The 22,305-nt window shown below is 54.9% G+C and overlaps 6 protein-coding genes across 6 annotated transcripts; 4 read left to right on the top strand and 2 right to left on the bottom strand.

Moving 5' to 3' along the window:
- Positions 1–685: 685 nt before the first annotated feature.
- Positions 686–6,446, top strand: BJ171DRAFT_515309 (chloride channel). The gene is made up of 22 exons (XM_053111930.1): positions 686–1,446; positions 1,607–1,679; positions 1,802–1,825; positions 1,897–1,998; positions 2,085–2,210; positions 2,400–2,550; positions 2,626–2,713; positions 2,915–3,067; positions 3,357–3,536; positions 3,649–3,726; positions 3,813–3,842; positions 3,961–4,076; positions 4,221–4,403; positions 4,500–4,568; positions 4,671–4,744; positions 4,824–4,847; positions 4,958–4,990; positions 5,167–5,202; positions 5,313–5,525; positions 5,632–5,739; positions 5,953–6,070; positions 6,202–6,446. Exons 1-22 carry the CDS (start codon positions 808–810, stop codon positions 6,380–6,382), a joined length of 2,799 nt encoding a protein of 932 aa, XP_052964345.1. The 5' UTR covers positions 686–807; the 3' UTR covers positions 6,383–6,446.
- BJ171DRAFT_515307 (uncharacterized protein) lies at positions 6,447–8,147 on the top strand. The gene is made up of 5 exons (XM_053111929.1): positions 6,447–6,652; positions 6,871–6,986; positions 7,066–7,300; positions 7,491–7,673; positions 7,822–8,147. Exons 1-5 carry the CDS (start codon positions 6,527–6,529, stop codon positions 7,951–7,953), a joined length of 792 nt encoding a protein of 263 aa, XP_052964344.1. The 5' UTR covers positions 6,447–6,526; the 3' UTR covers positions 7,954–8,147.
- Positions 8,148–8,631: 484 nt separating this feature from the next.
- Positions 8,632–12,745, bottom strand: BJ171DRAFT_569888 (uncharacterized protein; the record flags this gene model as incomplete). Its single annotated transcript, XM_053113594.1, has 10 exons — positions 8,632–9,075; positions 9,291–9,473; positions 9,614–9,730; positions 9,912–9,944; positions 10,108–10,559; positions 10,623–10,691; positions 10,725–11,912; positions 12,133–12,568; positions 12,603–12,608; positions 12,671–12,745. The coding sequence occupies 10 exons, from the start codon at positions 12,743–12,745 to the stop codon at positions 8,632–8,634; spliced, it is 3,003 nt and encodes a 1,000-aa protein (XP_052964343.1).
- Positions 12,746–14,155: 1,410 nt separating this feature from the next.
- BJ171DRAFT_188330 (uncharacterized protein) lies at positions 14,156–16,033 on the top strand. Its single transcript, XM_053106155.1, has 2 exons — positions 14,156–14,288; positions 14,571–16,033. Exons 1-2 carry the CDS (start codon positions 14,174–14,176, stop codon positions 15,863–15,865), a joined length of 1,410 nt encoding a protein of 469 aa, XP_052964342.1. The 5' UTR covers positions 14,156–14,173; the 3' UTR covers positions 15,866–16,033.
- A 6-nt stretch (positions 16,034–16,039) lies between these two features.
- BJ171DRAFT_569886 (uncharacterized protein) lies at positions 16,040–18,716 on the bottom strand (the record flags this gene model as incomplete). Its single annotated transcript, XM_053113593.1, has 3 exons — positions 16,040–17,060; positions 17,132–17,612; positions 17,847–18,716. The coding sequence occupies 3 exons, from the start codon at positions 18,714–18,716 to the stop codon at positions 16,156–16,158; spliced, it is 2,256 nt and encodes a 751-aa protein (XP_052964341.1). The 3' UTR covers positions 16,040–16,155.
- On the top strand, positions 18,614–22,231 carry BJ171DRAFT_515301 (Lecithin:cholesterol acyltransferase-domain-containing protein). The gene is made up of 6 exons (XM_053111928.1): positions 18,614–19,456; positions 19,641–19,939; positions 20,045–20,106; positions 20,238–21,189; positions 21,291–21,460; positions 21,726–22,231. Exons 1-6 carry the CDS (start codon positions 18,953–18,955, stop codon positions 21,863–21,865), a joined length of 2,127 nt encoding a protein of 708 aa, XP_052964340.1. The 5' UTR covers positions 18,614–18,952; the 3' UTR covers positions 21,866–22,231.
- The last annotated feature ends 74 nt before the right edge of the window (positions 22,232–22,305 follow it).

Here is a 22,305-nt window from a genome sequence, read left to right as displayed (position 1 = left end):
TACGCAGCTCTTCCATATCTTCGTAGGTCTCCATTCTCACCGAGTATTTTTCATAGCGCTTTTTGAATGTTTCTAGATTCTCGCCCGCGTTTCCGTATTTGCTGCCCTGAGCGGCCCCGGAGGTTTAGTGGCAATATTCGTCTGCGTCGGCGCGCAATGTGGGGTGCCCTTCGGCAGCGGGCGCTTTACCTTCACGGCCTCGACTTCGGCGCGATTTACTTTGTGGTTGGACAGCATGAGCTACAGTGCATTATGTGTGAACGGGCGAGGTCGAGTGAGTCGTCAGTGAGAGTACTGTGTTCAAGTGACTCTGGTCCCAGACGACAAATGGCCAACCGCAATACATGAGGTGCTCCAAAAATGCTCACCTGAGCGCGAGTGTCGATCATGACAGATCCCTTAAAATTGCGGTCGCAAACTCTTCGGAATCGGACAATCTGGTGGGCGAGCATCTTGGCCTTGTTCATGTCGCCTTTATTGATGTGTATCTTGATTTGTTGGAGCTGCTGGGCGTGTCGCCCACGCGAATAGAAGAGGGCATTTGCCATTAGATTTCTCCCTGCGGTGCCCCAGACGCCTGCGATGATGGGTGCTGTGCTTGTGCGGTCCGGCCCAGCATTCGCTGCCACATCTTGCCAGCGGCCTACCAAGCTGCGCTCTTTTCTCTCGAGGTCGCCTCGGTCGCGTCGCAGCTCGCGGGTGCAGCGGTTGGCGTTGGAGCGAGCCTCGGTGAGGCGCTTGTCTCGATCCAGCATCGGAGGACTAACAAACTGGGCAGTGCCTTTGAGCAGCCGGGCGGCCGACTCGATGATGTTTGCCATTGTAGCGTTGGTTGGAGTCCTGAGGTTGCGAAAGCAATCGAGAGGGTGCAGCTTGGTCAAAGGGGCAGGCCCAAAAAACAGCGAGCGCAAGGGCGTGTCAATGGCCACGGACGCTGCTGGCTCGCCGGGCCACAGCCTCTCCCCTCATCGCCTGCTCAGCACCGCCCGTCTCCCTCACATCCGCACCGGCAGCACCGATCCTGCAGCCATGGCCCAGCGTGTGCCGACTTCTGACCTGATATTCAGCCTCGACGATGGTCTTGGACCGAACAGCGCCGCAGTCTGGGCCGTGGACTCACAGCCCGGACCATCGTCTTCTCAACAGATGGAGCCCGCCAGCGGCCTGGGCTTTCCACCTTCCACAAGCAACGATCAACTCGACTTTGGAAATCCCTTGCATCCAGCCCAGCATGTCCAAGATACCGCAGCCGACAGCGATATCGGCTTGCTGCAGCCTTCCTTCAAGCGAAAATCTCGACTGGAGGCGCCGGGAGGACACTCAATATCCCAGGCGAGCCATGGTCATCGGACACAGCCCGAAGACGGCAATTCCGTCCACAATCCATTCGCCGCTGCTGGCTCGCTCCTCAGCGAAGAGAACCGAGCTCTTCTTCTTGGCAGTAAGGTATGCGCCGAGCCTTCGTCATTATGTCGTGACACAGGCCAACAGCCTCAGTCGCCGACGACAGCAGAGCACACAGGTTGGGCCAAGGCCACCGCGATACTGCGTTGTGTTGAGGTATAGATGCTAGAACTGCCCACTGAATGATGCATTGTTGGCGTAGGACCTCGAAGAATACGAATGGGATGAGTACAACGGAAGTCGCCGAGTGGCCTATACCGACTTTACGACGATAGGTAGGTCGCAGCGGAACGCCACGGATCGTTGAAACCGCCATTGGATCGTCGGAGCATGTGCTTTTGCAAATGCTAACCACAACTTGCCTCTTTGCGACATAACTGCGGTGTGCTCGAACAAGACTGGATCCATGATCTCAACAAAGGTGCGTGCATCGGCTTGTGAGATTCACTTTTGCATTCAGCGGAAATGCGCTGATGAGTCTCGCTTCTCCAGAGCGTCGCAGAATGAAGCAGCTTCACGGGCTCCGAAGTCTTCGTGGCAAGCTGCATTTGGCCTGGGATCGGGCGCAGGGCTGGATCATTGTATTTTTGGTCGGTAAGTACTCGCGGTGGTCTCTGTGTACGAGCGCCGGGAATCTTGTTTTGCACCAGGCCTTTTCAAACGAGTGCTGTGGCTCTTAGGAATCACGACTGGATGGCTCGCCGGTTTGATCGACGTCTGCACTGGCTGGCTCAACGATATCAAGGAGGGCTACTGTACTGCTGGATTCTACCTGAATCGCAAGTTTTGTTGCTGGCACATTGGCGGTACGTTGGCGTGACGCCGGAATCCATTCGGACTTGTCTCGATCCTGAGCAGCACGCATGCAGCCATATGTGCGTGGCAGTGCGCTGCAGTTCTATCGAAGCCTTCAGCAAACTGAATGTCGTTGTTCGATGACCTGGAGCATCGCTTGGGCTCCAGACGGTTGACTTGCGTTTCTCTCTGGCTATCAGAAAACGCCGTCTGCGACGAGTGGCTTACATGGAATGCAGCAGCACGATCACAGTCCAGCTTCGGGGGCTGGATGGCCGGATGCATCCTCTTTATTGCTTGGGCAGCACTCTTTGCCGGCGTATGCTCGGTGCTCGTGAAAACTTATGCTCCGTAAGTTTGCCAACGGATCCTATTGGTTCGCCTGCATCACCAGAACCTCACCGATTCTCCTGGGTTACGAAATAGGTACGCAGCAGGCTCCGGTATTCCAGAGGTTAAAACCATTCTGGGCGGATTTGTCATCAAGCAGTTCCTGGGACTGAGAACTCTTGCGGTATGTCGACCGGGCTGCGTTTTCATCATTTGCCGCCACGGTCAAGTTCTCCTCTCCACTGATGGAAAAGTATTCGAATGCTGCGAGTCGCCGCATTTGCTTGATTTATTACGCTCATCATAGCGTATTTGAGCCGCCATGATCAGTCCCACTCGGCTGTATTCCCGCACCATGAGCTCACCCGTGCCCGCGATTCTCCAGATCAAATGCATCGGGCTGCCGTTATCGGTGGGCTCCGGCCTGTCTCTTGGCGTTGAGGGCCCTTTGGTTCACATATCTTGCTGCCTCGGACACATTTTCAGTCGCCTCTTCAACACTTACGCCGAAAACGGCGCCAAACAACGGGAAGTTCTGGTATGTCCTCTGGACCTGACTTGTGAATTCGATTGTAGTTGCGATGGACCACGAAGAACGACGGTATTTGCGGAGGCCGGGCTTGTGACGCGGACTGAGACTTGGGCTTAAGCCTGTATCTGGGCTGCTTTGGTCTTGTGCTGTTCGTATCCATCACTATTCATTGGGTCCATTGGGTCCATTGGGTCCATTGGGTCCATTGGGTCCATTGGGTCAATGCAGGTGGTAGTATTTGCAAACAAAGCAATCAGTGCACCCTAACAAATGCGCATTGTTCGCCCAACAACAGAGTGCTGCGGTTGCAGCAGGCATCTCTGTGTCGTTTGGGACTCCAATAGGCGGCGTTTTGTTTAGCCTTGAAGAGATATCGTCGTACTTTCCATACCAGACTATGTGGCGGTCCTTCTTTTGTGCGATGGTGGCGGCGATATCGCTGCAGCTTATGAATCCCTTCCGAACTGGAAAACTGGTACGATCGCTGATCGAGCAGCGCCATGGCTTTACGTTCACTATACACTTGGAATTGCTGCTCGTTTACTCCATGTTATGATTCTAATTCGAGACCGCTCGTGTATTTGCAGGTTCCTTTCCAAGTCACCTATAATCGAGATTGGCACGGATTCGAGCTCATTTTCTTTGCCATTCTTGGCATATTGGGCGTAAGTCCGGTGCCTTGAGCGTTGCCACCGACGTTTCTACCAGAAAGCTTGGTTTAACGCTGCGTCTTCCCGTGTCTCGCTTTTAGGGCATTTTCGGCGCGCTATTCATAAAGATTGTAAGGAGCCTGGAGTCACAGCCGAGGCCGAGGCCGACGCTTGCACACTCCATGATCACGCATTCGAGGGCGACCAACCGTGTCCGCGGTATGCTAACTTGAGCCGCGCTGGCTTCAGAACCTTCGCTTCGAGGCCATACGGCGGAACTCGGTCTTGACCAGCTGGCCGATCGCCGAAGTGACGTTAATGAGTCTGATAACCTCGGTGGTGTGCTACGCACACATCTATCTTCGGTGAGTCATCCGACGCTGATTGCTGTCCGGTGATCGGATAATCGCATCCAGCTGGATTCCGGTATCGTGGTACCGGATGTGCTTCCAGGCTGCTCTGTAAGTGATCCAACAGTGATGTACACAACTAACGCATATACATTCCAGGGTCAACACCGTCGAGTTTTTATCCAATCTCTTTCGGGAGTGCAAAGAAGTCGACAGTGACTTCCATGGCCTCTGCATCGAGAGCTTCACTGGATCCACGGTGATACTGCTACTGGTTGCAGCAGCCATCAAGATTGCCCTGACGATCGTGACTTTTGGCATGAAGGTGCCCGGTGGGATTCTGTAAGTCCAAGGCTCGATCACTGCTTTCTCGGCCAAGACAACGGTCCTATGCCCAGCTCATCTAAACACCAGCTACTGACGCTATCGGTCAATCAGTGTCCCAACCATGGCCATCGGCGCCTGTGTAGGACGGGCCCTGGGCATCATTGTCCAGTCTATGCAGAGGTGTGTTTTTCCTGCATGTATATTCCTGAAGGTCGATACGTGCCTAGCCGCGACCCAACGTCACCCTGTGTCTGACAATCGCTTTCACAACCATCGTTCAAGGTCCTATCCCGATCTATTTTTCTTTGCGGAGTGCTCTTCATCTTCGGAGTGCGTGACTCCTGGTATCTACGCCGGTAAGCTTCCTCCAAACAGCGTGTGTTGCACTGTTACGTCCCTATCCTACAGTGCTGACTCGGCTTCTATCTTTGCCAGTTATCGGTGCCGCTGCTGCACTGTGTGAGTAATATGAAGGACTGGTACTCTCTGCATGAGCTCGAAGGCGCTGCAAGATTTAATTGCTTACGATGTTCAAGTCATGTGCTGATCATTGCTGTGTCTTGTTATAGCTGGTGTTACGCGAATGACGGTTTCGCTCACAGGTAAGCGGGCCAATCTAGCGAGCCCATATGCGCCAATTCAACGCAGCTGCGGTCAACCCAAGTTCTAGTCGATTTCGGTGCTCTGGCCGCCATCGAACTTGCTGACTTTGGGCTCCAGGCGGCCGCCGACTCGGTAAATGCACCTTGCTGACCTCCATGGCTCATTGGATTGCCAGTCATCATGTTCGAGTTGACAGGAGCCCTCTCGTTTGGTGAGTTCTGAAACGAGCTCTGCTTGATCGGATCATTCTACTGAGGTTGTGCGGTTAGCTGGATCATGGCTGTCGGGACGCTAACTCGTAATCCGGACCCGTATTGGCAGTGCTTCCGATCATGATCACAATCATGATAAGCAAATGGGTTGCCAACGCTTATGACAAGGAGGGCATTTACGACGGGCTTATCCGGCTCTACGGATATCCATTCCTGGACTCTCGGGAAGAATACAAGCTCGGAACAGTCGTGACTGAGGTTATGGCTCCGGTGGAAGAGCTGGAGACGATCAGTGCAAATGGAGAGACAATCGAGGGCCTTGGTAAGCCATTCGATCAACGCCGATGTGCTAATCCACTCGCGCAAGAGTCTGAGCCTGCATGGGCTGTGCTTGTGCCGGCGTGGTGCTAACGCGATGATTCCCCCAGACCATTTACTGCAGTCAACGGACTTCAAGGGATATCCCATCGTGAACTCCAAACAAGAGCTGGTCCTTGTCGGATTCGTCGGCCGAGCCGAGCTCCGTTTCGCACTCGGTATGCTACTCTTTGGACGAGCGATCTTTGAGAAAAGGATGTGTTGCGGTGTCCAGCTAGATGGTGCCCAGCTGGATGGTGCCCAGATGGTGGTGCGATAGTGGTGCGATGGTGTCGGATGCGCAGCCAGTGTTTAAGCCAACTCCACGTTTATCGACCCCGATTGACATCAACTTGACACGGCATTGATCCTGGCTTTGATCCTGTTCCTAGACCGCGCTCGCAATAAGCCTGGTGTTACCAACGATACGATCTGCTGCTTCTCCGAGTCGTGGCCCTATACCGACTGCCCCGAGTTTCTGGACATGCGCCCGTGGATTGATCAGACCCCGTATGTGGATATCTTTGCGATCGCCTTTCACTCTTGCTGGCAGAGTCTTGGCGCGATATCGTGACGAGCTGCATCTCGGGGCAGGACGTGTTGGTCAGGGCTAATTATTTACCTCCCTCTCCCTGGCCCAGCATGTCGGTGCCGCCCCAATTTCCCATCGAGCTCGTCGTGGAGCTGTTCAAGAAGATGGGTCTCCGCTATCTGGTGGTCACTAAGCACGGCCGGCTCCATGGCTTCTTGACCAAGAAGGATGTCATTCGTCATGTCGCAATCATGAACCACCCCAATATGGCCCCTACAGCGGACTCGTGAGTGGCCCCCCCGCTTCGCCCCAGCCACAAAAAGACCAGTATAAATGAATTTCGCTTGATAGACACCGCCCTGCATGGGCATTCTCTTGGCTGGGACGCTCTTGGCAAGGAATCGATCCGTGCCAAGAACGCGGCTCGAACCGCAATGGAATGCACTCATGGCAAGGCGCGATGCCAGGGTTGTTGGCTGGCCAGCATCCATCTCGGCTGGCGGCGCCGCCCAGCATTGCATCGCCATCTCCCCCTCCCATCCGCAACTCAAGACCAAATGGTGAGCTGTTGTTGATACGAGCCGGGAATGTGGGTGCTTGCAGCCGACGCTGTGCCATTCGCTACCCGATACCCTGAGCACCTTCATACACCATCCCCCTTGTCCCGTTGATGGATTCTCCCGTTGGCGACGGCGCTCTCCGGCCGGATGGAGCACTAATCTCTCTTTCGCTCTCCAAACAATCAACGGTGCTGCGCCGGTGTTTCGATGCCGCCCAGAGCGATCGAGTCGGTCTCATCGACAACGCAGCGCCTATTGCGGGGCTGGACTCGGCTCCGCAAGGCGCCGGCTCAGCCACAACACCGGCTCAAAAGTCGATATTCCATCTGTCCAGGTAGCTGCACCCCCAAGGGAGCAGCATTCCGCCATCTGTCTCTGCAACTACTGACCAAGGTACCATATTTTCCACCCAGCCACCCATATGTCCTCTTCTTTCACCTCTTCTTTCGTGGGGCGGCCATCGTGACATACGTTCTGTGTGGCTTCTTCACGAGCAGCTTTGTCTTTCCCTTCGTGGTGATCGTTCTGTTGCTGGCTTTCGATTTCTGGACCGTCAAAAATGTCTCTGGTCGACTCCTGGTGGGCTTGAGGTGGTGGAACGAGATCAAGGACGACGGATCCAACGTGTGGGTTTTTGAATCGGCCCAGGTGAGTAATGACGACCGGCGCTTGCCAAGATCGAGTGCCGTACGGGCGTCGGCTTTGGCACAGTCGAAGCGGTATTGTCGCTGGCCCGTGGCTCTCTTGAATCGTCTCCGATCTCTAACCCAGCGTTGCTCGTCCGCTTGCCATTGCGGGCCATGCCCAACGGATCGCTGCTATTTCCACCAAAACGCAGAACCGTGTCGTCAACTCGACCGACTCGTGGGTATTTTGGACCTCCCTGTACGCCGCTCCGGCGATCTGGGTGTTCTTTGCCTTCATATGCCTGATCCGGTTCAACATCACATGGATGCTGGTCACTTTCGTGGCCATTGTCTTCAATCTGGCCAACGTTATCGGATACACCAAGTGTGAAAAGGTAGCCTGTGTTCGCCTTGGGCTGTCCATGCCGTCGACCGAGCGTATCCTCTCCTGCACGGCCAATGCCGAAAGTCCCCGGTGTGATCACTGCGTCGGTTCGAACGATCAGTACTCATTCCCCTGCCCCCATTGCCTCCATGCCTCAGGATGCGCGCAAAAAAGTCACAAACTACATCGCAAGCCAAGGCATGTTCCAAAGCTTTGTCGGCGGTCTTGTCACTGATCGGATCTCGAGCATGTTTGGCGGTCGTGGGTCGACCACAAACAGCATGGTCTGATCGAATCAGGCTGCACATGGAACACCTTGCGCGTGCACCAACGCTCCGGCAGCGCTCTAGTACCAAGAGATACACCTGCTCTGTGGGTCCGTTTGTTTCATAGCGTACGTAGAATGTAATAGGGCGTTCTATTTCTCCACGTTCGCCAGTCAGATCTCTTTGGATGTGAATACACACTCACCCATCGCCTACAATGACCGTCCGCCTCGCGGAGGCCGGGCGTGGGATGTGCTTTCAGTTTGAGGCTCGAGCGTTTCGAGCAGTCTCGTCGCCCTCAATGTAAGGACAGCCGGCATGAATCCGCCAGGGTGCTGGCCAACGGGCTCAACATCTCACAGATGCATCCATGCAGTAGATGGAGCCGGTGTGATGCGACCTATCATAGCGGCGTAGCATGATCTGCCGCTTTCCAGATCACCGCACCCAAGACCGTGATCGCGGTAGACAAGCCCATCCTCATCTATGGAGGTTGACCGGTGGGTGCCCTGTCATGCTGTATTATGAGTACGCCATATCTTGGCCTTCGTTGTGCGAGTCCAGATCGACACTGCCTGGGATAGCCGCCAAGCCTCGATGGCACACGACTCGATGTATTCCAATCTCGCTTTTGATCAACTATCGCTAAATGTGCTGGATTGCGGGCTCGTGGGATTGGTGTTCTGAAGAGAATACCACAGGCTAGACCTGTCCGTTGGATGGAATGTGCCCTTCATACGCTGTCTCGAATGGCTCGGCCGATCGTCTGCTGCACCTGTTGGCGGCATTTTGGTTACCCTGGTCTGCGCCGTCGTTGGTCGTGGGGCCTTGTCCCTTTGGCGATTGCAGTCCCGCAAACGCATCGAGGTGAGGACTGGATTTCATGGCGTCGCTCAGAAGCGATGGCCACTCAATCAAGTTGGCATTTTCGCTCCTCGAGGCTGTGTCTGGGGCGACGATGCAGAGCCGGAGCTTGATGACGACGAGGGCAATGATGGTGATCGTGTGCGGCAGGACGATGGCAATCGATCCAATCAAGTATCCAAACGTCGGGTCGCTCACGGCCGGCCGAAGTAGCGTCAAAATCGCACCAAAGATGACCCAGTTGTAACATGTGAAGGCAATCAACTTGGACTCATTGAAACACTGGGTGTACCAAAGCGTCTCTTGTCAGCAATCGCATATGGGTTTGGAGGCGAACAAGCGCTCAGCGTAACACTGCTGATTATACACCGCTCGTCATACGCTCTCATCAAGCCGCTGCGTCATGTGTTGTACCAGCACGATCACTCTACAGGATCGCCGTCCACACGGACCCGAGGCCGGTGCCTTCATGCAGACATTGAGGCTAGCTCACTTACGGTGTTTACGTTTCGGACAAGGTATCCCAGCACAACAGCCACTGCCTCGAAGATCAACTGGATAATAAGCCTGATCTGCTGAAATGGCCCTGGCGATGTGCAATTTCGACTTGTCGCATAGTCAAAATTTTCAACCAACTGAAACCGAGGTGGCGCCAGGATGGTCCAGATGACCAGAAAGATCTAAACGGATTCCGAGCCAAGAAAACAGGAACTGCTCAGCATCTTTCCGGCCGGTGTTTGGGTACATGGTCCATCCTGGTGTTGTCCGTGGATATATCCTAAATCATGGCCCATCCTGGTGCCCGTCGATATTTGCTTACCAGAAATGGAACGGCAAATGCCACAAAATACGTGCCCAGCTTGCTATCAGTGATAACAACCACCTGCAGCTTGGCACCCCCAGAGAAGATGGCATGGATTCGGTATGTGCGCAGGATCTGCAAAAAAATGAAGAGACGACAAAGGTTGGTGTTGCTACCGTTGCATTGGGCGACATGGCCATCGATCTCCTCCCGCCACTCAGGGCGTCATGCATTGGTACTTCGGCGTCGACTGTCCCAAAACCTGGTGTGTCATTTGGGTGCGCCGGTATCCAGCTAAGACTTGAGCGTCGCTCACCAGGGCCAGGAACACCGACAAAAATCCGAAAAACTCAAGCCACAGTGCAAGCAAGCATGTCACGCTCCAATCGGCCGCAGATACAATAACAGAACAGAAACCCTATATGTCCACGTATCCGGGTTAGAAAGCGACATGGTGACACACTATTGGTGCAGCGACATCAAATCAGGGTGTAGAGGGACTGGATACATACGAGTATCCCTCCGACGTTGATGATGGCCAAAAATATCGGCGAGGATCGTTTGACCACTTGGAAACTTCGAAAGCGGTATATCAGCGCGATTGTAGCCAAGCAAATGCCCGCCAGCAGACTTGACACAGCGACCGTGGCTATCTCAACCGCCGGCTGAACCGACGCGATCGGTAGACACTTTTCGTAGTTTTGGCTCCATGTCTGGCTTCCGTCTTGGCTGCACGGCTCGACGGTGACCAGTATTTGCGGCCAGGGCAGGTGAACGGCAATTCCAGATACAGCTTCGATAGAGAGTCTATATTGGCCGTTTTCGTGCGCTGCCAGAGACAGACCTGTGAAAGTCACGGAATTGGTCGAGAAATTGAGTATGGCTTTGATGTATTCGCCGTAGATTGGAGTGCCATGGTTGATTTCTCTGATCCAGACAACGATCGGAGAGCCGATGTTTGCATCTTTGATTACGAAGTGATGGAGAGGGTACATCAAGTCACACCATATTAGTGTACCCTACCGACCGCCGTTGGTCGCGCTCATCGACCACGACGTGGCTTGGATGATCTCCCAGAATCCCATTGACATACACCCTATTATGGGTCATCCAAAGCCGGAGATCGTACCTGCAGTATTGCCAAATATATCGGCAGCTTGGACTGTTATGGCACCCAAGGTCTCAGCGATCCGCACGCCGGACGCAGGTGGCTCCCATGATGATACCGTCTTCTGAAGCTGTGCAGGCGGGCCAATGTGGGTAGCGGATATGTTGCCAACAAACGATTCCCATCCAGGGTAATACGGAAGTACGTCGAGAGCGCACTGAAGATCGTCGATGTAGATTTTGTCGTCCTGATCGTGGATGAACTTTGGGCTTGAGGTGTTTGTTGAGTGAACCATGATGCTGGGGCATCCGCCCAAATATATGATCGCGTTTCTGTCACAGTACATGTTCTGGACCCGTATACTTTGAGATATGTCAATGATCGGACTCCCTTCGACGTAAAGAAAGCCCCCGAGGTTGTTGGGGGATCCCGAGCTTGAGGCAGTGAGTACAGTATCATCACGGCCGGTAATGTTGATTCTGGATGGCCCAGAGACATATAGTGCGCCGTGCGAACTCAGAGAGAAGCACGACCAGAGCAGGTTGTTGTTGAGTAGAGTCAGCGTCGATGTCCCGGTGATGGTCGACGAGGTGATTACGGAAGCAAAACATCCACCGTTCCCAGCAGCAGAGATATATGTCTTGGTGTTTTCAAGAGTTACAGCGGCACCGTTGGTGACGTAAAGTACTCCGCCATCTACCGCAGAGTGCAGATTCTGGAACCTTGCATCTCGTATCAAAACGGCGTGCATCGTCGCTGACCCAAAGTCGGAGCGGTCGATATAGAAGGCGCCTCCATTTGCGGCAGACTCTGAGTTGCTGATATTTGAGCTCAAGAAAGCTAGCGTCGAGTCGACGATAGCGAGAGTGCCACCGTTGGATCTTGTCGCGTTGCAGAATGAAATGCTGGTGTTGCTTATTGTGAGCAGACTGTTGACCTCAACAAAAGCCAAACCACCCATGGATGAGGAGCTATCATACACAGTACTGTAGTTGAGTGTAAGACTGGCGCCATCAGAGATGAAAAATGAGCCACCTTGGTCGGTGGCAAACGCACTTTCGATCTCAGATTGCTGAAGCGAGACCGTGACGCTGCCCTCCAGGTCAAAGACAGCACCCTTGCCCGATGTAAGATTGGTGAAGGAAATACCGATAAATTCATGACTCGATCCAGATGCACCGCTAAGACCTGAGTAGTTTTGAATGCGAACTGGAAATATAAAGTAGGATGTGTCAAGGCGGTTCATGACGAAGCTCGGGGCGGGGTGTTACCGACAGCATGCGATCGCTTTCATAGACAGTTTGCTTCCCTCCTTCTCCCCAGCTGCTTTAAATCGAGCCCGTTGATGAGCCGCGCATCAACCAAACAATCGAGGCGTGCATCGAGCCATTCATCGAGTGGTCCCTCGTAGTCATAGCTTTCCACTTACAGCAGCCCCCTCGAGAGCCCGCGCTGCATCCCATGCATGCGCCTTGGTTCCAAAGAACCAAAGAGCTTTCATCGGCATATCCAGCTCCCCCAAAGGTCGTTGCAAAATTATTGTGGAATGTGACGTTTTTGAGGCGCAGCATGCTCGTCTGCGTGGCAAAGAGTGCTCCGCCTTGCTCGGCAGATAGCCCTTCGAACAGAGTGTTGCTAGCCACGAGAATTGATCCGCTCTGAACAGCAATCCCACCGCCGTGTCCGCTTGAGTTGACATTTCTAATGATTGAATCGGATAGATACGCAGTGCTTCCGTTATCGAGATTCATAACGGTGCCGTCAACTCCATATGAAGTGATATTCTCTGCGAGTAGTCGGCTGATGATAATCTTTGAAGCGTAGACCTCGATCTGGTCGGCGATGTTGGAAGCTGTTGAGTCAGACTGCATGTACTGTACAGTACTGTACGGCACTCACCAAGAGCTTTCATGGAGATATGCAGCACCAAGCAACTTGGGTCAAATGGGGTCTCAAGAAGGACATACCAAAGTCGATTGGCTGACAGGCGTTGACGCCCAGGCAGTCTGATCCATCAGAAAGGCCAAATTATCCACAACCATGCGGGAGTTGGATGTAAGCACGATCACCGGCTGAATGGGCGCGCTGATAGCTGGTTTGGTTGGTCGAGTTAGTGCCGGCAATCCTCGCTGGTGCGCTCTAGAGTAGCTCCATGGAGTGTACTGACTATTACAGAGCTAGTGCGCTGTCAATCAAGTTGCCCCCCCCCATTTCACTATGGCTTGTTTCCCCTCGCGGTCGTCGGCTACCTTGAAACGTGACGTTTATGGCCGACAGTTCGCCTCCGGATGCATATATCTGGGTCGAGGTGCGTTCCGTGGGAGGATGCTGTCAGAATATCTGTCATTCGCCATCCAACAACGGTCATGGCAACGCGGACGAAGGAGAATGGCGTACAAAATTAGGTGCCCAAGGCGCAGCCCCGTTGCTGGTATTGTCTGGCTCAACGACCGACGCTTCATTAGCCAGGAGTTTGCCGGTATCCACAAACCGAACATTCTCCAAGACCAAACTGGCGTTTTGATTGACCTTGATGAGTTGATGGACGGCCGTCTTTGTCGAGTTGAAAGAGAGCGTCAAGTTCCGGAGACTCAGAGCTCCAAGCACGTTGATGACCACACTTTGGTCGCATGCGATCCCATGGATCCAATCCGAACCGGTGTTGTTAGTTGGGCAGCCCGGCGAGTTTGGATGGTTAGGGCCATATAGGGATTGGGCGACGATAGGGTTTGTGGAAAGCAGTCAAATATCGCGATGGACAGGGCCCTCGACCAAACTGTCCTGAACTGGATTGAACTGGGATAGTACACTGCGGGATTCAAAAGCCGGGGTGATGGCCTGTCGACGCAAAGAGATCGTGGCCATTTGTCGCTGCAAGGCGCGTGAATGTCAACCTACGCATCGGTAATTTCGCAGTCGGCAATGTCGATGGTGCTGTTTGAATCGACTTGGAACTCCGAGGCATTCGCGTTGGCGACAGCAGTTTGCGGGATGACGGCCAGACGACAGGGATCTGCCAGCACGGGGTGCATGGCGAGCACCAGAACGAGGAGCATTCGAAGGGCAAAGCACTTCCGCTGGATGGGGTCCAAGCGGAAGGGTGCGCGAACGCGAGCCTGGGCATGCGCGATCATGCTGCCGGCGATCGGTGGGACATGAGCAAAGAAACCAGAGGGGGGATTCCGCAACGGCGTGTTCTTGACGGTGCTGCCCCTCGTTTCCCGCGCGGATCGCAAGGCAAAGAGCTCAGGAATGCTGGGCCGCCATTGCCACCGCTGTCTCTGGTGGAGCGCGGCTGCCTTCTATCCTCGCCGATGGTCGGCTGGACGAACTGTGGCGCAGGCTTCGAGCAGTCACATGACCGTCCCCGTCCCGCCACTCTGTCGCCCGTGGTGATCCAAATCCGTCCCAGCCGCTCTGGCTTCTGGCTGCTTTCCGTCCATCCGTGCAAACTACCCCGCTGGCCCGCCATGAACGGCTCCGAGTCTGCAACCGCCAAGCCCGTGCCTGCGACCAACCATCTGAAGGCTGCCGCCCTCAGTGTCGTCAGCTCCATCCATCGCAAGCTTGAGAACGGCATCCAAGGTGGGTCCCGGCCCTGCTTCGCGCCAAGCCTGGGTTCCTTTTGAGCCGCTCGTCGCTTTTGCTGGCTTTGTCGGTCGTCAACGCCTTTTTTGTGCGTGATTCGGCTCGGTGGATCTTGGCACGTCATCTCTGTCCACTCGGACGCCATCCACTGAACAGCGGCGCTGGTTTTGTTGTTACAGCGGTGTTGCCCAGCCTTAACGGCTATATCTCTAACTCGCTGTCCTTTGGCTCCTGCCGTCCTCGGGCGAATCGCATGCTTTGGCATCCCTGCTTCCATAGGCCGCATCGTTCACTCGGCCGTGCGCACCGTCCAAACAGCCGTAAACAGTCCCCTCGCCCTGAGTGCATGGGGTGACAACGATATTGTCTACGTGCCCAACATCCGTGTGCAGGATGTTGCGGTCATGGTGCTCACCCATTACCTCGTCACCGTCATCCCGTTCGATCTGTGGAGTGATAGTGGCGTGGCCTCTGTGGTCGACTTCATCTTTGGATTCGGCAGCGGCAGTACTGTTGCCGTCGAAGTTTTGGTGAATTGGGGTGTCATCGCCGACAGCATCGGCCAAGAGGTCCTCAAGTCGACTTACGAAAAGGTTATCGAGACAGCCCTCACCGGCTCGCCTGAGAATGTCAAGTCCATGGATCACATCAATCTCCGCACAGTCAGGATCAAGAGCCTCATGATCCGGGGCGTGCACAAGCAGCTCTACAGCACAGCCGATGTTGCCATCTATGTGGTCGATGGTCGCAATGAGCCCCGTAACTCGATGAAGTCGCGGGCCTGGTTTGCCCCCTGGGTGACGGCCAGCAACCGATACTGCCTCGTGCCGCGCTGGGAGGGTGGCCTGCTGGTTGACCCCTCGGTTGTCATGGTCTTCGGCCCGGTGGTCGATGTCGACGCCGATCTCGGCCGTGCCCTCATTCTCCAGAGCGCACACAGGCTCATCTGGGGCGGCTCCGAAATCGAGAAGCTCGGCCACAAGGCCAAGGAGAGGGTCGACATGAAGACCTATTTCAAGAACCTGCTGGACGAGTACTTCCCCAAGGCTGAGAAAGAAAAGCCTCGCCGCCGTCATTTCATCATGGTCGGCGCCGTCGGCATCGGCTCGTACATGGGCCTTTGGGAATCTTGCCACTGCCCAGGAGAGGTCAAGATGAACTTTATTCTCTTTGACGGCTGCCCGTGCCTCGTCTTTCCAACTACCTGGTTCGGTTCCGACAACAGCTCAGCCGCCGAAGCAGCCACGCCGGAGCCCCCAACCATCGCCTGGAGCACCCAGCGCTTCTACGATCTCTGGAAGATGAATGATGCCCAACGACAAACCCACGCCGACAATCTCTTCACCTATCTTTCGCAGTACATCGACTTCAAATTGGTTTCGGACAAGCAGAGCGAGGAAGATGGCCAGCGAATCGTTCGAACATCCCTCTATCTTTTGATCTCGAGCATCGCCGCCTCCGAGTCGTTCCTCAAGGTCTGCAGGCTCAAATGGAGCAAGACCGATGACGAAAAGAGCGTGTCCAAGTCAAAGTTCGACTCGGAGCGCAGCGGTATCATTTTCGTTCGAATCTAGGCATCACAATCGTTCTGGGTGTAGTTCACCGAATCGCCGCGCCTCCATTCCCAAGCTGCGTATCCAACTACTCCATAAGCATCACCAGTCATTATGTCGTCTCTCCATTTGTATATTATTCCCAAGAAAAAAACGAGGTGTCCTGAGATTTCCGGTTCACAACCATCGCTGTTGGCTCTCCATCACTGATAGTCCTCCATCGACTCACCACCGCTGCTATCCTCAGTCCTTCGCCTGGCGTTGTTCGAGACTCCCGAGCGACAGTCTGCCTTTACTGGACGTTGGGTTGCCTACTTGTATAGCACCCGGCTTTTGTTGAGTTTCTCGCGACGGCTCCATGCTTCAGTTGGGGCGGTAAAGTGTGGCGGTCGCTTCTGCAGTTGGATTTTTAAGGTAGGGCCGATGCCTCCAGCATCAGCCGGCCGCTGGACTCTGGGAATGTTTGGAGCCGAACCATCGGATACAGACGGCATATCGCCGATCCGAGTATGACCAGCGCTGCTGTCGGGCTGTTCCTGGCGATCTTTGAGGCCCTCGCCAACAATGTGCATATCTTCCAGCTCCTCTTTGAACTTTGTGTCCTTGAAGCCATTCATGAACTCGATTACTTTGGAGATGCCCAGCGACAGCCTGTATCGTAGCTCAAAGGCCCTGGCGGTGATCGACATATCCGAGGTGGTTGTTTGCATCGAAAGCGAGAGCATCTCTGCATCCGATATGGCGATCCCTTCGAGGGACAGGCCGCGACCGGCGCTTTGGGACTGAACGTTCGGGAGGATTCCGGCGACCGCCTTCTCGAAGGTACGATAGATACGAGGAAACTCTTTGAGAAAAGCAGAGTCGTTGTTTTGGATGCACAGGAGATGGAGAATCTCCAGGTGAACGCGACTGATCCACTCCCGATCGACTGGCTGCAAAAGCTGCTGAAAAGCATCTGTGTAGACGATCCGGGGCTCGATTTCCATGCAGCAGTAGTCAGGAGACGCAAGCGTCAGCTGATAGCATGCATACAGGATCGTCTGCTGTAGCCGTCCCAGGGCCGAAAGCAGCACAGGCGGGATGATGTACATCGATGGATCGAGATGATAGTTGGACTCTGAGTGCGTGGCATGTTGCAGTAACATCTGGTGAGTAGAGCTCATGCAGCACGGCGTTGCAGAGGATAGAGAAACAGCCACCGAGCCAAGCGCAAAAGCTGCAAGTCGCCAAAGATATGGGTCCTGTCGATTGTCAACTGTCGCTGCGATCCAGACCTTGGGGCTTTACCTGATTGCGTGTCAAGCTTTATCATCCCGAGCAGGAGGCTGAGCAGCGAGAGTTTATTCTGCACTGTCCAGGTCAGGCAGGATATTTCATCGTCTGTCCAGTGTTGTGGCTGGGGTACCGGCTCCGCGGCGCTGGACTTGGAACGGGGGCTAAAGAGGTATCGCAAGACACCCGACAGCAATGCGACGGGAAAGTCGAGTGGCCAGAACGAGCCCAGCAGCAGCAGAACCAGAATAGCCCGAGCCGACAGCCCGTTCGACGGACTCAGCCTCGTGTGAGCCTCGGTGCTGGGAATGGATTCGGCGATGATTGTAGTAAAATCGATGGGGATGGAGCATTTTCGCAGGCTCGATTTGAGTGAGATCTTGACGACACGATCCAGCTCTCGCATCGACGTTGTGATCCGCCAGAGGCTCTGATGCGACGGGAGAAAAAAGCCCTGGGGCATGCGCTTCAACAACTCCTGTCCCCACATCGAACACTTGGGCCGAAAGAGATGCCGAGCGATTCAGCGCAACGCACGAGAATGTCGTGTGAATGTCGTGTGAATGTCGTGAGAATGTCGTGTGAATGTCGTGAGAATGTCGTGAATATTGTGCCATCGTTAGGCTTGATCGTCCTCATTGGAGGCCCAGCCCCGATATTCATCGCACTCGCGGCCACTCACAGATGCAAATGCGCCAGAGTGTTCAGTTGCGGCACAGTCTCCACTCACTTGGCTTGTCTTCGTCTTGGCAGCGTCCGCTTCTGAGTTGGTCCGAGATGAGAGATGCTCGGTGGCTAGGAGCTGCTTCCGCTTGAGCACGCTGAAGCATCCGGCCGGGTCGTTGTCAAAGTGGTCGACCCATTTCTTGCGGTCCCTGCACGTTATCAGGATGCCGTCCAGCTTCCAAACTTTGGGCAAGATGTAGATAGCAAAGCCTCGATTCTCGGCGCATTTCTCGGTCCCCAGAGCAGCGCATCCAAACAAATCCAGGTCCATGATTTCGGTGCTCTTGATGGAGGACAGCTGCAGCATCTTCCACGACACATTCGTGAAGGAGAGGTCCAGGAAGCCCAAGAATCCGAGTAACCCCAGAGCCGATAGAGCTTCTTCAGACACAGACTTGATGCCGCTCAGCGATACGGTCCAGAGGCCTCGGAATGCATTGGTGCGTGTGCTTGGGACTGAAAGCGCATCGCAGAGCCGGTCGGTTGAGAGTCTGGCGTGACCAGCCGGATGCATGATCACGTCTCGATAGTGTTCGCGGATATGCCGTCTGTGAGTAGTTCTATCAGATGCCGTCTGTGGTGGCCCAGATCGCAACTCTGATGCATGCAGCGCCGGGCGCTCCAATGAGGGGGTTGGTGATGTCCCAATCTCGCCGCCCGGAATGCCCGGATTGATGTACACGGGGCGATCTGCGCTCGGTCCTTTGGCGATCTGCGCTCGGTGGTCTCGCTGTTGCTGGACAGGAACTGCTTGCTCTGCCCTGCGCTCCGCATCCACCCTCCACATCCCCCACATCTTCCACATCCCCCGCGACTTCCACATCCTCCGCGACTTCCGCTTTTGCCGCCAGCGGCCTTTCTTCGTCCTCTCCATCGTCCGCAGCACCCGTTTGCGGCTTGTGCCTCCATCAACGAGCCTCATCCCACAACCCTGTCCCGAGCACATCGTCCTCATCTTCGCTGACCAAACCCACAATCCGCTGACCTCTTTACCGTCGCTCGAGAGCCTGATCAAGAGACTCAGTTTTACACCACCGCCTCTCGCCGAACCTCTCATCGCCTCATCCCCCCTTCTGTTGCTTGCTTGTTCGCGTCGCTCGTCGTCTTTCGATGCCCTCAGAAGGCCTCCTCCGTCGCAGAAACAGAAGCTCCGTCTCGGGCATCCTCACGGTGCCGCTCTCACCTCGTGAGAGCAGCGCCGTGAGCCCCGTTGCTGCCCCTTCGGCCGCTGCTTCGCCAGCCGTTGTGGTTGAAGAGGCTCCTCTGACCCAGACCACCACCATTTTTGACTATCGACGTCTGTTCTTCTTTGGCGGTATCTTTGTGGGTCTTGCTCTCACAACCCTGCTGGGAGCTCGCTACGGGCCCCCGATCCAGTTCCCTCCGCCTTCAAACCTCACCAACATCCCAGAATACCTCTACACCGTACTGGGTGATGTCGATCTCTCGTCGCTTCTACCCAACTCCTCCAACCTGATGACACCTTCCGAAGTCCTCGGCAACCTGACAGACTCGATCGCCAACTTTTCGCTCTTTTCCAACAGCGACAACACCGATCCCAACAGCGAGTTTTTGCCTGGGCTGATCCTGGCAGAGCAGGGAATGCAGGCCAAGGTACGCGGGCGATAGAGGCTGGCCCAGGACCACAGAGTCACCCAGCGCCCGCAGATGACGGCGCTACTGTCTGCAGGGAGCAGTGCACAATGCAGCAGGCGAGTCCGAGCGGCATGTCCTTGGTCCAGCATGCTGCTCGCTATTCACTGATGCACACGTTGTCCTTCGGGACTTTGACTTCCAGCACCCCGTCGTCCTGATACCCGGCATCGTGTCAACCGGCCTTGAGGCCTGGAATCCGCCCCTGGCCAGCAAGAATGGGAACGACATCTCCGGCGGCGAGCAGAAGCAAAAGCAGAGCTGTGGCCAAAAGTACTTCCGGAAGCGACTCTGGGGAACCCTTAACCAGTTCCAGGCTATTCTTATGGACAAGAACTGCTGGATCAACCACATGAAACTGGACGAGGAAACGGGCTTGGACCCACCGGGCTTCCGGCTGCGCGCCGCACAGGGCTTGGATGCGGCCGACTATCTGTTCCCAGGGTAGGAGCGCCATCGCACTCACTCACTCCACTCACTCACTCCACTCACTCACTCACTCACTCACTCACTCACTCACTCACTCACTCATTCGCTCTGTATGTGCAGTTATTGGGTATTTGCGAGGCTTATTTCAAACTTTGCCGCCATCGGATACGACAACAACCAAAGTAAGCCCCGCAAACCGCACGCTTTTCCGGGAGCACACATTTCTGGGAACGCATGCTACCGCTGTTGATACTCAATCACCCATGTTTTGCGCTGACCCGGTGCCTCTTGCCTCTCGACGATTGGATTGCAGTGATGCTTGCGTCCTACGACTGGCGCTTGGGCTTTGCCAACATGGAAAAGCGCGACCAATACTTTTCGAGACTCAAGTCCTCGATTGAAATCATGGTCAACTCCAACCCTGATCGCGCCAAGGCCGTGCTGATCTCACATTCCATGGGGTCCAGTCTGACGTTTTACTTCCTCCACTGGGTATCCAGTCCCGAAGGCGGCAACGGCGGTGCCGACTGGAATGAAAAGTACATCCATGGATGGGTCAACATTGCCGGCGCCATGCTGGGCGCTCCCAAGGCCGTCTCGGCGTTGCTCTCGGGCGAAATGCGAGACACTGTCCAGTTGAACCTCTATGGTGCCTCCTTTGTAGAACGAGTCTTCCCTCGCCACGAGTTTGCGGCCCTATTCCGCAGCTGGGGCGGTGTGGCCTCGATCTTGCCAAAGGGCGGCGAGTACATCTGGGGCCGTGCCGGAATGCCGGCCCCAGACGAGCCCGAGGCAGATCGTTGGTCGCCTTCCGAGCAAGTCACTTCCTTCTCGTCCATGATCACAGTAACAACCCCTCAGTACACCGAGGACATGACCGCGACCGCCAGCGTCGACCGTGTCCTCTCGCGCATCAGCGATGCTGTGACGACTCGATGGGCCAAGACTTACGGCAACTTCTCGTCGGTCGCCACATCCAAGCAGCAGCTGCGTGATGCCGTCAACGACCCGACGACCTGGTCGAACCCGCTTATGGCACCGCTGCCGCGAACAAAGGCCGATTTCCGTCTCTACTGCATGTACGGCGTCGGTCTGAAGACTGAACGCAAGTACTTTTACAAGTTCGAGCAGCGGAGCCTGAAGGACGACGCCCTGGCTCAGTGCCTTGCACACACTCCCAAGGACTGCAACTCGAGCTATGTTCTTGACTACACAGTGAACGACAGGGAGCTCTCGATCGAAAACGGCTTCCAGCTCAGTGATGGGTGAGTATGTCTGCGCCCGATCCGTTGGCGATCTTTCTGGCGGGTCAATGCGCCACGTCTGAGTAACCTCGCCCCTCGCCCCTCGCCTCTGCTTTCCGAAGCGATTCGACTGTCCCGTTGATCTCTCTTGGGTACATGTGTGCCGACGGATGGAAGCGGAAACGGTACAATCCCCGTAACATCAAAGTCATCACACGGGAACACCTCGATCGCTCCGAGTTTGGAGTCACCAACCTCCGAGGTGGCCCCTCGACAAGCACGCATGTCGAAAGTGAGTCTTTGGTTGACTCAATCGCGTGGGCTATGCTTGCGGAGTAGCATTTGGCGAGTGCAAAGGGTGGAAGCAACGGGGTCCGGGAACTTCACGTTGGTGTGATGGTTATCGCTGCTGTCGCGGCGTCCACGAAAAGTGCGTCCTCACATCATCTAGATCTCATATTATTATGAGACGAAGGGGGGAGGTCTCCACAGCATCCTGGTCTAACCCTTTTCATTGTTTATGGTGCTTGAATGAATTCTGGGCGGATCACTCTCAGTCCTAGGCAACCACGCCCTCATCGAAGATATCTTGTCGATTGTCTCTGGCACCGACGGAGATGGTCTGCAAGACGAGTACATCTCGGACATCCAGGCGATCTCGAGCCGAGTCCAGCTGCCAGAGGGCCTCGACAACTGATTTTTATCCTCCATAGAGCACCGATAGACTTACAGAATCATTGATTTTGTGCATCATGCGTCGAGACAACGCATATACAAGTGGTTGAATACCTGTGTTTGCTTGTCTCTGCAAGCAAACAAGCTGGCTGTTTTTTTTTTTTTTTGATTGTGTTCTATCTTGCTTTCTGCCTTTGCATGGCTCCGCTGTTATTCCTCCCCTCGATTTGCACTCTTGTTAGATGCCTCTCCAGGCAGCTCTGGCTTTTTTCTCAACCGGGCTTTGTGTTCAGAGGAATCCCTGCGCCCATATCTTTCAGGCATTGCCTAGATCTCATCAGTAAAGTAACTCCTTCAAGGCACAGCGGAAGCAACAGCAGCTGTGATATGCTCGTTTTGAGGGAGGGGGAGGTGATCGTTGCTCCACGAGCTCAGACGATGCCTGCACTCTTGGGCCCAATG

Source organism: Polychytrium aggregatum, assembly GCF_025602895.1.
Source record: "Polychytrium aggregatum strain JEL109 chromosome Unknown BJ171scaffold_33, whole genome shotgun sequence".
Taxonomy (NCBI): domain Eukaryota; kingdom Fungi; phylum Chytridiomycota; class Chytridiomycetes; order Polychytriales; genus Polychytrium; species Polychytrium aggregatum.
Note: the sequence above shows the minus strand (reverse complement) of the source record. Positions and strands in the feature narration are given on the sequence as shown.

What these genes read in the sequence shown, in the direction of transcription:
- BJ171DRAFT_515309 (XM_053111930.1), top strand. Translation starts at nt 808, where the DNA reads ATGATGTTTGCCATTGTAGCGTTGGTTGGAGTCCTGAGGTTGCGAAAG. An exon ending in CTCGTGAAAACTTATGCTCC is followed by an intron (nt 2,551 to 2,625) that starts GTAAGTTTGCCA and finishes GTTACGAAATAG; the next exon opens with GTACGCAGCAGGCTCCGGTA. An exon ending in CCTTCCGAACTGGAAAACTG is followed by an intron (nt 3,537 to 3,648) that starts GTACGATCGCTG and finishes GTGTATTTGCAG; the next exon opens with GTTCCTTTCCAAGTCACCTA.
- BJ171DRAFT_515307 (XM_053111929.1), top strand. Translation starts at nt 6,527, where the DNA reads ATGGAATGCACTCATGGCAAGGCGCGATGCCAGGGTTGTTGGCTGGCC. An exon ending in TCGATATTCCATCTGTCCAG is followed by an intron (nt 6,987 to 7,065) that starts GTAGCTGCACCC and finishes TTTTCCACCCAG; the next exon opens with CCACCCATATGTCCTCTTCT. An exon ending in GATACACCAAGTGTGAAAAG is followed by an intron (nt 7,674 to 7,821) that starts GTAGCCTGTGTT and finishes TCCATGCCTCAG; the next exon opens with GATGCGCGCAAAAAAGTCAC.
- BJ171DRAFT_188330 (XM_053106155.1), top strand. Translation starts at nt 14,174, where the DNA reads ATGAACGGCTCCGAGTCTGCAACCGCCAAGCCCGTGCCTGCGACCAAC. An exon ending in GCTTGAGAACGGCATCCAAG is followed by an intron (nt 14,289 to 14,570) that starts GTGGGTCCCGGC and finishes CTGCTTCCATAG; the next exon opens with GCCGCATCGTTCACTCGGCC.
- BJ171DRAFT_515301 (XM_053111928.1), top strand. Translation starts at nt 18,953, where the DNA reads ATGCCCTCAGAAGGCCTCCTCCGTCGCAGAAACAGAAGCTCCGTCTCG. An exon ending in AGCAGGGAATGCAGGCCAAG is followed by an intron (nt 19,457 to 19,640) that starts GTACGCGGGCGA and finishes TTTGACTTCCAG; the next exon opens with CACCCCGTCGTCCTGATACC. An exon ending in GCCGACTATCTGTTCCCAGG is followed by an intron (nt 19,940 to 20,044) that starts GTAGGAGCGCCA and finishes CTGTATGTGCAG; the next exon opens with TTATTGGGTATTTGCGAGGC.